The sequence below is a fragment of the Numenius arquata genome, chromosome 14 (assembly GCF_964106895.1).
Source record: "Numenius arquata chromosome 14, bNumArq3.hap1.1, whole genome shotgun sequence".
Classification (NCBI taxonomy): Eukaryota; Metazoa; Chordata; class Aves; order Charadriiformes; family Scolopacidae; genus Numenius; species Numenius arquata.
This window is the reverse complement of record NC_133589.1, coordinates 17,626,463-17,639,912: the sequence shown is the minus strand read 5'-3', so window position 1 is coordinate 17,639,912 and position 13,450 is coordinate 17,626,463. Positions and strand designations below refer to the sequence as shown.

The 13,450-nt window shown below is 52.9% G+C and overlaps 2 protein-coding genes across 4 annotated transcripts; one reads left to right on the top strand and one right to left on the bottom strand.

Moving 5' to 3' along the window:
* Positions 1 to 1,690: 1,690 nt before the first annotated feature.
* On the bottom strand, positions 1,691 to 5,790 carry NDUFB6 (NADH:ubiquinone oxidoreductase subunit B6). Of its 3 annotated transcripts, XM_074158383.1 has the most exons (4): positions 5,530 to 5,790; positions 5,269 to 5,361; positions 3,920 to 3,964; positions 1,691 to 1,857 (listed from the first exon to the last, which is right to left on the bottom strand). In XM_074158383.1, the coding sequence occupies exons 1-4, from the start codon at positions 5,707 to 5,709 to the stop codon at positions 1,789 to 1,791; spliced, it is 387 nt and encodes a 128-aa protein (XP_074014484.1). In that variant the 5' UTR covers positions 5,710 to 5,790; the 3' UTR covers positions 1,691 to 1,788. The 3 variants fall into 3 exon arrangements, with proteins under 3 accessions (XP_074014484.1, XP_074014487.1, XP_074014485.1); XM_074158386.1 differs by lacking the exon at positions 5,269 to 5,361 and having other exon boundaries at positions 1,699 to 1,857; positions 5,530 to 5,709; XM_074158384.1 differs by lacking the exon at positions 3,920 to 3,964 and having other exon boundaries at positions 1,789 to 1,857; positions 5,530 to 5,709.
* Positions 5,791 to 5,802: 12 nt separating this feature from the next.
* Positions 5,803 to 13,154, top strand: EEF2KMT (eukaryotic elongation factor 2 lysine methyltransferase). Its single transcript, XM_074158382.1, has 8 exons — positions 5,803 to 6,072; positions 6,150 to 6,212; positions 6,681 to 6,761; positions 7,856 to 7,957; positions 8,142 to 8,275; positions 9,529 to 9,836; positions 11,123 to 11,272; positions 12,643 to 13,154. The coding sequence occupies exons 1-8, from the start codon at positions 5,995 to 5,997 to the stop codon at positions 12,741 to 12,743; spliced, it is 1,017 nt and encodes a 338-aa protein (XP_074014483.1). The 5' UTR covers positions 5,803 to 5,994; the 3' UTR covers positions 12,744 to 13,154.
* The last annotated feature ends 296 nt before the right edge of the window (positions 13,155 to 13,450 follow it).

The window sequence follows — 13,450 nt, the reverse complement described above, 5'->3', positions numbered from 1 at the left end:
GCCCCACATGGGGGCTCTACAAGGTGACCCACACGTGTCCTTGAGACATGGGACTCAGTCTGTGGCCTCGAACAGCCACCTGGGCCCCACATCATAGGGATATGGGGGACCAGGGGTGGCTCTAGGGGTGTGGTGGTGTCCACGGAACTCTGGGGTTCCCTGTAGCCCCATGCGAACCCTCACTAGAGGAGGAGGAGGAGGGGGGGGGTCAGGGCATCCTTGGGGCAATCTGGGACCCCTGGGGGCATCCCCACGGGTGTGGGGTGTCCTCCGGAGATGTCACAGCCCCCAGTTCCTCACGAGCACCACAGAAGCCTGCAGGGGGACCTCGGGAGATATGGGGCACTCCAGCCAGTGTCCCCTTAGGGGGCGGGGGTGTCACTCACCGGGGAGGAGGTGGGCTGGGCGTTACCCCTGGGCCACGGCGTGTGGAAGCGGGGGCCGGGGGCAGCCTCCCGCTCGTCGGGGGCCTCAGTGTCGGCCAGGCCGAGCAGCAGCAGGTTGGTGCAGGCGAAGGTTCGCTTCAGGGTGCCGCAGTGAGGGGGGGGAGCGCTCCGGGGGAGCTCTGCGCTGGAGGGACTGACACCATGGGGCATAGGTAGAAACAGGGAACACACACCCCCCCCCACCTCCCATGGCCATGGGGCAGGAACCCCCACGGCCGTGGGAAGCAAGCACCAGGTCTCAGCCCCCCTGCGGCCCCCACAACCCCTCTACTAGCCCCACTGCCCCCTGATAACCCTCAATAGCCCCCATTGACTCCCCAGCCTCCCTTTTGACTTTCTACTGCCCCCCAACAACCTCCACTGACTCTCCAGCCCCTCCAGGGACCCTTCCGCTTCCCCACTGCTTCCCCTCCAAAGCCTCCCAGTGATGACCCAGAGGATCCTACTACCCTCTCGCAGCCCACAACTGCCCCTCCACTTCATTCCCCCCTTGTCACCCCTCCCACCCCAAGCTGCCTTTTACCCGAGGAAAGAGACAGACGCGGACTTTGCGAGGGCCTGGGGGGCACCCGGGCCCAGCTGGCACCTGGGGGCTGGGGGCTGAGTGTGGGTGCCCAACGCGGGGTCCACGGCGTCCCTGATCTCCTTCGACTTCAGGAGAGTTTTCACCCCTGTGCTGGCCATGGCCCTGATGGTGCGAGTCCCTGCCAGGGGGGTTACGAGGGGTCTGGCTGCCCCCAGGGACAGCAGGGGGGCTCCTGCCCATCACCTTGACATCACAAACGCTGGTTACAGTGGTCACACATGGTTCCACGAGGGGTTTCCGTCCCAGTCCCTCGCCTTGTGTGCCTCAGGGTTACCCTTTGGATTGCGGGTTTCACCATTTCTAGCCCAAAAATAGTCACCAAAATACTTAGAATCAGAATATCCGGAGTTGGAAGGGATCCATAAGGATCATTGACTCCAACTCCCTGCTCAGCAACAGGCCAGTCTTCCCCAGTATGAAGCACCCTGGTTACGTGGGGCAGGAAGACTCCGTCTTGAAAAGGGCTGAAGACAGAGAAGGAAGCGCTAGAGGATAAAGACTCCTGCGGCCAGATCCCATCAGGCCAGGTAAAAAAGTTGAGGAAGGGGAGTTGGAGATCATCAGGACGTGGCAATAACGCTCCCCGAAGGCAAAAGAAACTCCCACGTGAGTAACGCCTGGAATAACATGGACTAAGGAGAAAGTAAACCACAGAAAAGCCGAGGAGACGCAGAATAAAGACTCTTTTATAGAAGAGCGAAAGCACTTTTGCAGTTCTCGCCTTGTGTGCCGAAGGAGGAAATCAGCTTTTCACCATCAGTGGTGCTCACCGGGTTCCTCTTTCAGGGGTGGAATAATTTCTCCCGTCTCTAAAATTCTGTCCCCCTGATGGAACGAGAGAGATGGTGAGCGTTGCCCCCCTCAGCGCAGCACAGCCCTTCCACCGAGCTGCAACCGTCCCCACCTCCAGACAAAAAATACCTTACTACAACTTACTCCGAACACTCTCATTCACTCAACGTTTCCCAGGATGGGGAAATAACATCCCAAATTATGTGAAATCCGTGCTTGCTTCACCCCTTTCTTCTCCGCTACAGAAGAGCGGCCAAACGTTTAGAGACCGTATTATTTTAAAAACGTGTACCGGTCTAACGGCACTGCATCATCACAGCACAGCTTTAAGGGAGTCTCCAAACCCACGGCCCGGAGCCCACAAAAAAGCTACGTAATCCCTCAAAAAAGAAATCAATTTGATGCTCAACTGCTCTTTGTTAAAGCTTCAGGCTCTGCCTTGGCCTCCTGAGCCGGCCTAACTCCAGCGATTAATTAAGCTGATGTCAGAGACGCGGAGCTCGGCCTCCAGCGCGTCGCTAGGTGGTTGTTAGGGATAGAACCGTTTACGTTTTTATTTTAGATAAAGCACAGTTAGGCAGGTGTTATGCAAAAAACAAACGTGCGACTGGCAGAAACAGCAGAGCTAAACCTCAAGGAGAATATCTGCCCACCGACTTGCTACGCCAAGCACCGAGGGAGGGCTGGGACCGGTCTGAAAACCGGCAAAGACCAAACCACCTGACACTTCTCCGCTTGGCAAACTGAAGCTCAAGCTGGGGGTGGCGTGACTGCGTCTCTCTGGTGACACCCGAGCGTGGGGGACCTTCAGGGACACTGGGGACCAAGCTCGTGTGCCTGGAACCGGCACGCTCAGTGCCGAGCTCCTCCCGACTCCTATCCCCACTCCTGTTGCTCCACGCATTTCACTGAATTTCACTGAATTTCACTGAATTTTTTTTTAGAGTTGGAAGGGACCATAGAGATCATCTAGTCCAACTCCCCTGCTGAAGCAGGATTGCTTAGAGAATGCTACTCAGGACTGCATCCAGGCGGGTCTTGAAAATCTCCAAAGAAGGGGACTCCACACCCTCCCTGGGCAGCCTGTTCCAGGGCTCTGGCACCCTCACCGTGAAGAAATTCTTCCTCATATTCAAGTGGAACCTCCTATGTTCCAACTTGTGCCCGTTGCCCCTTGTCCTGTCACTGGGAACCACTGAAAAGAGTCTGGCTCCCTCCTCCTTCAACCCACCCTTGAGATACTTATAGGCGTTAATAAGGTCTCCCCTCAGCCTTCTCTTCTCCAGGCTAAAGAGTCCCAGCTCTCTCAGCCTTTCCTCATAAGGGAGATGCTCCAATCCCTTAATCATCTTTGTTGCCCTTCGCTGGACTCTTTCCAGTAGTTCCCTATCCCTCTTGAATTGGGGAGCCCAGAACTGGATGCAATACTCCAGTTGTGGCCTCACCAGTGCAGAGTAGAGGGGGAGAATGACTTCCCTCGACCTACTGGCCACACTCTTCCCTATGCAGCCCAGGATTCCACTGGCCTTCCTGGCCACAAGAGCACACTGCTTGCTCATTGTCATTTTGCTGTCTACCAGGACTCCCAGATCCTTCTCTTCGGAGCTTGGCTCCAGCAGGTCCACGCCTAACCTGTATTGGTGCCTGACATTCTTCTTGCCCAGGTGCAGGACCCTACACTTTTCCCTGTTGAACCTCATGAGGTTCTTCCTTGCCCGGCTCTCCAGCCTGTCCAGGTCTCTCTGGATGGCAGCACGGCCCTCCGGGGTGTCAGCCACCCCACCCAACTTGGTATCATCAGCAAACTTGCTGAGGATACACTCTGTCCCCTCGTCCAGGTCACTAATGAATATGTTGAACAGGACTGGACCAAGTATTGACCCCTGGGGGACACCACTGGTTACAGGCCTCCAGCTTGAGCCTGTTCCATTAACCATTACCCTTTGGGTCCTGTCACATAGGATTTAAAAAAATCACGCTCTCACAGAGGCACCCAACACCCCAACCCCGGCACAAACCCGCACTTCTCCTCAGGTCACCCCTTCTCCGCCTGTTTTACGAGCTAGAAGATAAAACAAGTTATCAATGGACTTACTGGGAATATCCGCGGATTCGACATAACAACACCGTGCGGCGATTTCTGAAAAGGGATTGGGGAGAAGAGAGGGAAGGGGTAAAGAAAGAGGCATGTTAAGCAGATGAAGCACAAAGGGTTTCCAAAACGGGGAAAACGATCCTTTTAAAACACAAGCTCCACCGGGTTCCAGGCTCACCAGGCCGGGTTCTTTCCACCAGTTAAAAAAAATACCCGAGGATAATAAAATTACACCTTCCGAGCACAAAAAGACTGTGGAAGCGGAAGGTTTGTCCCATCACCAGTACACTGGCCATTCCCCTTCCCCACACCAGCCGCCGCCCGGTTATCCCCAGCGTCACCGTTCCTCCGGGAAAGCAACAGTTAAGACAGAGCTTTCCTGCCCGGGGGGTGCAGTGGGGCCAGAGCTGGTCACTACCAGAAAAGATCACCAAAAATATAGGTATTTGTGTCCCCCAAGAAGCGGTGAAGAGATGGCAGGAAGTCACCAGTGGATGTATAACCAGTGTGTTCGTAGAACCACAGAACGGTTTGGGTTGAAAGGGACCTTAAAGCCCATCCAGTGCCACCCCCTGCCCTGGGCAGGGACACCTCCCACCAGACCAGGTTGCTCCAAGCCCCCTCCAACCTGGCCTTGAACCCCTCCAGGGATGGGGAGAGCAGAGACCGAGGAACCCCCTGGCCAGGCCCCAGGATGAGCCGGGTCTCCAGCAGCCTCCTGCCCTGTCTGTTTAAATTTGACCACAAAGGTTCGTATTTCTTTTGGAGAGGAAGAAACAAGGGTAAGGTCCTCAAACCTATGAGTCTCCTGTAATATTGAGGAGAGAAAAATTGCCTATTGTTAAATAGTTTGGGAAGAAGCGGTGGTAAGAAGTGCATGGAACTGGGGTGGGGCTGTGTAGGTGTCAGGGGTCCAAGGTCTCCCTGTTCCTTCCATCCATAGCAGAGCTCTGCTCCCCTTGAGCCATGCAGCGGGATGGTCTTTCCCTCCCCTGGTCCCTGCTGACGTAAAATCATGGAATGGGTCGGAAGGGACCTTAAAGATCCTCCAGTGCCACCCCCTGCCCTGGGCAGGGACACCTCCCACCACACCAGGTTGCTCCAAGCCCCCTCCAACCTGGCCTTGAACCCCTCCAGGGATGGGGCAGCCACAGCTTCTCTGGGCAACCTGGGCCAGGCTCTCACCACCCTCACAGCAAAGAAGTTCTTCCTGAAGAAAACCCCTTGTGATTCCGGAACCGGTGTCGCCTGTCCCTCTCTCCCTCCCTGCTTCCCGGGAGGGAGCTTCTCCCAGGGTTTAACCCCGATGGAATTCTTCACCCCGGGTTTCCCCCCGAGCCCGCACGCACCGTGATGTGGTACTTGAGGCAGTAATGGATGATCCAGGCGGGAATCAGGACCCGAACCAGGACGAAGCCGCTGGTCTGATAGGCCTTGTACACCTGCGGGAGGGGGGCACGGGGAGCCGCGTCAGGCCCGGGGAGGGGAGGCGGGAGGGGAGGGGAGGCGGGAGGGGAGGGGAGGCGGGAGGGGAGGGGAGGCGGGAGGGGAGGGGGTGTCCGGCGGGGCCGGGTCGCTGTGTCCCCCCCCGGCTCCCCCCCTCCCCTCACCTGCTGCCGCCACAGCCCCCCGGGCTGCAGGAAGCGCTCCCAGAAGGCGGCCACGGGCCCCAGCTTCTGCCGCGGCAGGACGGGCTCCCGCTCGCTCAGCTCCTGGTCCCGCAGCCAGCGCCGCCGCAGGGCGCGGAGCTGCTGCAGCCGCAGCCGCTCGTCCTCGGTGTAGCCGCTCATGGCGCCCCCGGCTCCGCTCCCGCTGCGGGCGCCCTGTCCTTCGCCGCCGCCGCGCGCGGCAGTGACGTCGGAGCGGCGCGCGGCAGTGACGTCGGAGCGGCGCGCGGCAGTGACGTCGGAGCGGCGCGCGGCGGTGCGTCATCACGCTGCGCGGGCCGCGTAGAGGAAGCCCGCGGGTGCCGGCGGCGCATCGGGCCGTTAACTCGGGGGACGTGGGTTCGAACCCCCGCTCGCCCCGCCGCGGGGTGGCTACCGGGCCGGTGACACTCGCCCCGCCGCGGGGACATGGCCGAGCCGGGGCTGGGAACGCGCTTCCAGCGGCGCTTCCTGGCGGCCCGGCAGCTCTGCTCCTTCCCCTGGCAGGTGCGGTGAGGCACGGCGGGGACCGGGCGGCCGCCCGCGGGTCCGGCAAAGCCTCAGCTTTAATTCCCCTTTTTTAGGAACTGGAACAAAACCTACGGATTTCACCGGATTCCTCCCTGCTCCTGGATATCCTGCACAAGGTAAGGTGGGATGGCCCGGGACCACCACCTCGTGCGCCCAAGCAATTAGTTTTGCTCATAATTACCCAGAGCGCTGACCCCGCTCTCACGGGGTCCGTGACTCACGGGGTCCAGAAGAGCAGATTCCTTCCCTTCCTGGCATTTACCGGTTCTTCGCATCCAACTCAAGCCCCCTGTGCTCTTCAAAAACGAAACGGGGCTAAATAAGCTATTTTTTTTTTCCATGTGGTTTTGCTACTTACTTGCTGAAAAGTGGAAAATGCCTTTGCTGCCACGGATCTGTGAAGCAGCAAAACGACTGGAAACCACCAAATTTCATTTTCTGGCTCAGCGTCGCTTCCTTTAGCCCCAGACTGACCCGCGATGCGTTTCGTGACACACGGAGCCAATGAAAACCTCCCGTCTCTCTCTCTGCTTCCATAAAACCTTCCCTCCGGCACTGGTTTTCCCTCCTTGTTCTTTTTTCAGACCGTTCTCCACCCCCTGGGTGTAAAATACCCTCCTCCCACCAAGTACAGGAGATGTTTTCTAACCCAGCTCATCAAAAAGGTACCGCTTTTCATCTTGCTTACAACCCTTTTCTTTTTTCCTTGAAAATATGCCCCTTTTACATTATGGGCCGAGCTGAATTGCTTGTATTAGAATCATAGAATCGTCCAGGTTGGAAGAGACCCTTGGGATCATCGAGTCCAACCATCTACCCTACACTACAAAGTTCTCCCCTACACCATATCCCCCAATACCACATCTAAACGGCTCTTAAACACATCCAGGGATGGTGACTCAACCCCCTCCCTGGGCAGCCTGTTCCAATGCCCGACCACTCGTTCTGTGAAAAATTCTTTCCTAATGTCCAGTCTAAACCTACCCTGCTGGAGCTTGAAGCCGTTCCCTCTCGTTCTGTCATTAGTTACCTGTGCCAAGAGACCAGCACCAACCTCTCTACAGTGTCCTTTCAAGTAGCTGTAGAGAGTGATGAGGTCTCCCCTCAGCCTCCTCTTCCTCACACTAAACAGTCCCAGCTCCTTCAACCGCTCTTCATAGGATTTGTTTTCCAGGCCCTTCCCCAGCTTCGTTGCCCTCCTCTGCACCCGCTCCAGCACCTCGATATCTCTCTTGGATTGAGGTGCCCAAAACCGGACACAATACTCCAGGTGTGGCCTCACCAGTGCTGAGTCCAGGGGGACAATCACCTCCCTACTTCTGCTGGTCGCGCTATTTCTAATGCAAGCCAGGATGCCGTTGGCTTTCTTGGCCACCTGGGCACACTGCCGGCTCATGTTCAGCCGTTTGTCCATTAGAACCCCCAGGTCTCTTTCTTCCAGGCAGCTTTCCAGCCACGTTTCCCCAAGGCTGTAGCGCTGCTTGGGGTTGTTGTGGCCCAAGTGCAGAACCTGGCACTTGCCCTTGTTGAAACTCATGCCACTGATGTTGGCCCAATGACCCAATCTCTCTAGGTCTCTCTGTAGAGCTTCCCTATCCTCCTGGGAAACAAAGTAAAGCATTAATTAACAAAGTAAAGCATTCAGCGTAAAACGTCGTGGCCGAGGATGTGCTGAAATGGGACGTAACGCGTGTTCGTTTGCTGTTTGAGGGGGATTTGGTCCTGAAACTGGCCCCCCCCGCCCTCTCTCCCCCCGCAGCACGAGTCCGTGGGAGCTGAGCCCCTGGATGAGCTCTACGACGCGCTGGCAGAGGTTTTAAACGAAGAAGAATCCACTCGCTGTTACAAAAGCTACTTACTGGTAAGAACTAACACCACGTTGACATAATTCACTGTTAAATCATCGGAACTAGACGATAATTCAGCGTTAAAAGCAACACCCCCCCAAGAAACCCAAAGCGCTTCCTACCTTTTCCCAGGTGATCGTAATCCGCCGCCCCATTGTCTGCGCTGACGCGTCTCTCTCTTCTCTGTGTCCCCTCCAGCCCTCGGGGGAGCCCCTCACCCTCTGCGAGAACGCGGCCATCGTCTCCGGAGGAACCACGGGGCTCGTCACCTGGGACGCAGCGCTTCAGCTGGCTCAGTGGGCGATAGAGAACGGCGCCCTTTTCCGTGACAGGTAACGGCCGCGGCACAGAGGGAAAGATATATTAATATTGTGAGCTACGCGACTGTAGTTTCATAATATACAAGGTTTACCCTGCAAGTAACTGGAATAGCTACACCCTGTCGCTGCTGGCTGACTGCTGCTCTCCTCTGTTCTGCAACAGTCAAACTTTAATCCAGGAGAGGAACTTGTAGTTATTTTAAGACAGGTTTTAAGATGCAGACTGACCTGTTCTCTCAAGTAAGAAATTAGATTTCAGCTGCCGCACTGTCCAGCCAGTGACTTCAACCACTGCACTCCACGATTCAGACCACGGAGATGCTGGGAGGGCTGGAGCCCCTCTGCTGGGAGGACAGGCTGAGAGAGTTGGGGGGTTCAGCCTGGAGAAGAGAAGGCTCCGGGGAGACCTTAGAGCCCCTTCCAGTCCCTCAAGGGGCTCCAGGAAAGCTGGGGAGGGACTCTGGATGAGGGAGGGGAGCCCTAGGAGGAGGGGGAAGGGTTTGACACTGAAAGAGGGGAGATTGAGCTGAGATGTGGGGAAGAACTTCTTTGCTGTGAGGGTGGTGAGAGCCTGGCCCAGGTTGCCCAGAGAAGCTGTGGCTGCCCCATCCCTGGAGGGGTTCAAGGCCAGGTTGGAGGGGGCTTTGCTCAGCCTGGTCTGGTGGGAGGTGTCCCCTCTGCCCCCCCTGCAGGGGGTGGCACTGGATGGGTTTCAATGTCCCTTCCAACCCAAACCATTCTGTGATGGGATTCAGCTCACCTGACTTCAGATGGTCCATGTGCACACCTGAGCTCTTCCTCCCGCCTTTGTTTATAAGCATGCAAGAGGAAGAAGCGCTTCTGAGGAAAGATTCAGCAAAGTTAATTTAAAATATTGACAGCACCAGGGAAGGAACTGTGTTGAAGGGCCAGTTTCTCTCCACCGACTACGAAAAGAACTGGACAACCAGTGTGGGTGGAGACACCTGTGCTGTAGAAGTCTACAACCAGGTGGGAACGTATCTCATCCCTGTGGTGGAAAGGCTTTGTACCATTAGCAAAAGCAGATTTTTCAAAGCAATTCATTTTGATGCTTACAACCGCATCAGCGGTGTTTGCCAGCTCTCCCCGTTCTTTGAAACAAAGATTAGGTTGTAGATGGTTTACTCAAAAATTATTGAAACAATCTGTAACTGATTTTACCTTTAGATATACGTAGAATGTTTCGATTTCCTAACTCAATTCAAAGTCCTAATAAGTCCTTCTTTCACTCCATTACCCTTCAGGACAGTCCTGGAGCTGGGAAGCGGGATCGGCTTCACTGGAATCGCAGTCTGTAAATCCTGCCGTCCCAAGGCGTACGTATTCAGCGACTGCCACCCCGGCGTCCTGCAGGCGCTGGAGGAAAACATCCGTCTGAACGGCTTTGTCTTGGAGCCCGCAATGACCCGTGGAATCCAAACGGAGCCCCGGGGCCAGGAGGCGGAAGCAACAAATTGTCAAAACCCCAAATTAATTGTTGCCGAACTGGACTGGGGCTTAGTTACAGAAAAAGAACTCTCGGATCTTCAGCCCGACGTCGTCATCGCAGCAGGTATTTTTGTGATGGTGCCTCAGCGGCTGCCGTCGGGCTGGAATAAAGTCAGAGGGAGAAACGCAGAGGTGTTTGTGTGCAGGAATCACTCAGCCCCGCTCCAGTTACCGTCGCTGGAAGCATCTGACAGATCTTCTCCCAGTTCATTTCACCATCCCCTCTTTTTCCAACATCCAGCAGTTGCGTATGTAATGCCAAAAAGCAAATTATTTTTGCCTTCTGCCTTTTTTTATAAATCCAGAAATGGAAGATGATAAGTCTGTCAACTCGTAAAAGCCTCATCAATAACAACAGGCAATTTTAGCATTCTCTTGAGGGATAACACGTTTGAAAGAACACACCCCACAAACAACAAGTCTTTTTTGGAACTTGCCCATGTATAAATCTGAAGGGAGTTTATAAAAAAAACTAATAATGGAAAATATTGAGGTTTTGTTTTTTGCAATAGCAAAATTTCTTAGCTGTAGCTACAGCATTTTACTCCCTGATTTGGGGGGCTTTGCAAAGCAAAAATTACCTAAGGATTCAGGGGGGGGAAAAAAAGACAAAATATACTGCCTTTGTCATCAAAGGTATCACATGATGCATTAAATATGTGAATTCTATAAAATGAAGTCACTGCACGTCACCTAACGCTGATTGTACTGTTCAGAGAACACACAGACCAGCCCAAGCGGGACTCGGGAAGGAAAAGCAATTCAAAACCGAAGGTGATTTATAAATCTCTCTATTATTTGCTGTTCCTCGTTACGGCAGGACACGGCCTTATTGGGTTGCACACCTTGGTGTTTCTGTGGAGTAAACTACCACCTCTTGAGTATCAGTCCTGAACGCAAGCGCTAATTAGTAAGGCTGATTTTGTACCCTTAATGATCAGTTTTACCTTTCATTGCTATTTCTACTCTGCTGCAGTTAAACCAAGTCGTTCGCAAACAGCCCCTAAAATACAGGTTTGGAACAATTTTGTTCTGCCAAGGACAGAGCACCAACGCTCAATATTTTTGCTGCCTCCCTTAGGAGGGGCTTAAACACAATATGTGACTATCTATTTACAAAAAGGAGCGCTGATTTTTAGCGGTTTTGGAGTGATATTAGAGACGAGGGCAACTTCACGTAGCACATCAAATAGAGGCATTTGCTAAGATCTCCTCTTGGGAATTCTTAACCCCAAAATATGAAAATCATGTTCTCCCGCAAGATGAATATTTTATGGTTTTGTTTTGTAGCTTTCATTCTGCTTTTTGCTCAATTCTCAATAAATATTGCATGTTTTCCTTTCTGTGCAGATGTGGTATACGATCCAGAGATCATTTTAGCCCTTATTGGTATGCTACAAAAACTCTCCGCTTGCAGAGCGGACGGAAAACCTCCCGAGGTCTACGTTGCTTCCACCATTCGGAACCCGGACACGTATCACCTCTTCCAGGCTGAACTCGGTATGTGCCTTTTCCATCAACTCTATCAGTAGTTTGGGCCTTTCCCCATGATTTAATCTGTAACAAAGATGAACAGGGTATTTTTGGTGATGGGTATTGTCCAACAGTGAGATTCTTTATCCTAGACCTGGATTTAAGAGTGATCTGCCCGAAAGATTGGCTATCAATCCAGCCTGGGGGATGGGGTATTAGAAAGCAGCCCTGAGGAAAGGGACTTGGGGGTGCTGATGGATGAAAAGCTGGACATGAGCAGGCAATGTGCTCTCGCAGCCCAGAAGGCCAATCCCATCCTGGGCTGCATCAAAAGAAGTGTTGCCAGCAGATCCAGAGAGGTGATTCTGCCACTTTGCTCTGCTCTGGTGAGACCTCACCTGGAGCACTGTGTGCAGGTCTGGAGCCCTCAATATAGAAAGGACATGGACCTGATGGAGCGGGTCCAGAGGAGGGCCACCAAAATGATCAGGGGGCTGGAGCACCTCTGCTACGAGGACAGACTGAGGGAGCTGGGGTTGTTCAGCCTGGAGAAGAGGAGGCTCCGGGGAGACCTCATAGCGGCCTTCCAGTACCTGAGGGGGGCCTACAGGAAGGCTGGGGAGGGTCTGTTTCCAAAGGCCTGCAGTGACAGGGCGAGGGGCAATGGTTTTAAGTTGGAAAAGGGGAGATTTAGATTGGATATTAGGAAAAAATTCTGTACTCTGAGGGTGGTGGAACACTGGAACAGGTTGCCCAGGGAGGTGGTTGAGGCCCCTTCCCTTGAGATATTCAAGGTGAAGCTCGACGAGGCCCTGGGCAACCTGGTCTAGTTGGGGGTGTCCCTGCTGACTGCGGGAAGGTCGGACTAGATGACCTTTGAAGGTCCCTGCCAGCCCAGATGATTCTATGATTCTATAAAAGCAGTACCTTTTCCACATGGATTTGGTCAGGAGACCAATTTAGCCTTTTGCTCCATCAGAGCTCACAACTGTTCGTGCCGAATTGAGATGAATTGACAACACGGTGGCGATGGGAAACTAAAAAAAGGGAGAAGCTTAAAGAAGGAAAACCATCTGTGCAGCGCTGTCACAGCGATAACACCCGAGATGCAGCCTAAAACCTTTATCTTAGCTGTTCTTGGAGGGTTAAAAAAAACAACTAGAGATTAAATAAAACAGGGATTTTGGATTTTTTCTTCATATACTTTTCAGAAGCCTGTCTTGCAGTCTACTAGCTCTACAGCAATTAGTTCATTCACACAATTATGCTGAGTCCATAGCAGAAGCATTACTATTGATTTTTAAAAATACATATGGATAAGCACTTGCCTCTAGCTCCCTTTAACAGCTCTTCCTTTTATTAAGCAGAAACATGATTCCCAGTGTTTCCCTTTACAGAGAAAGCTGGGATCGGATGGCAGATTATTCCAGTCCACAGCAACAGTATTTTTCTCTACGACCTGCAGCCAAACGTAACTATTCTACAGCTATTTATATAGACTTGGGAAACGTGACATAATTAGGATTTTCAGACCAAAAGGAGGCATCTCGTCCTTGCAACAGGATTATCTTGAATCCTAGAAACGTACACGGGAGGCACCGAGGATACACCTATACGCACGGACCGTTGTCAAAGGGAGTTACGTTTCTTCCTGTAACTGTCAGCACATAAAGGAGCTGCTGCCCCCAAAAATATCTGTGAGCCTCAAGCAAGAGGAAAAAAAAAACCCTGATCATACCACACTTGGATTCTGTAGAAGACAACAGAAGTGAAGTGTATTCATTATTTTTTTCAACTGTGTTTTGATTTGTAAATAATGGAGGCACATCCGCAGGATCACAAGGTGAGTATCTCACACTCACAAGGGAGGAAAACAATGTTTCATAGCAATAAATGTTTTTTTAATATTAAAACCAGCTGTAATTGCCTACTCTGTGGGTTTTTTTTTTATACTTGTCTGTATATACTTGCAGTATGGGTTATCTTAAAATTCATAATACCTACAGTGAACGGAGCAGACAGTGTCCCAAGCTTACACGATGCTGTAAGAGGAGGTAATCGCTGTAAATCAGGTTCATCTTTACTCTGCAGCGATGACAAAAATCAGAACCTGATTTCCACTTCTCTCATGCGAGAAGTGTCGCTTTCACAATTAGCTATCAGGAACCCATCCTCTCAGCCTGGCCAGAAAATACAAAAAGAATG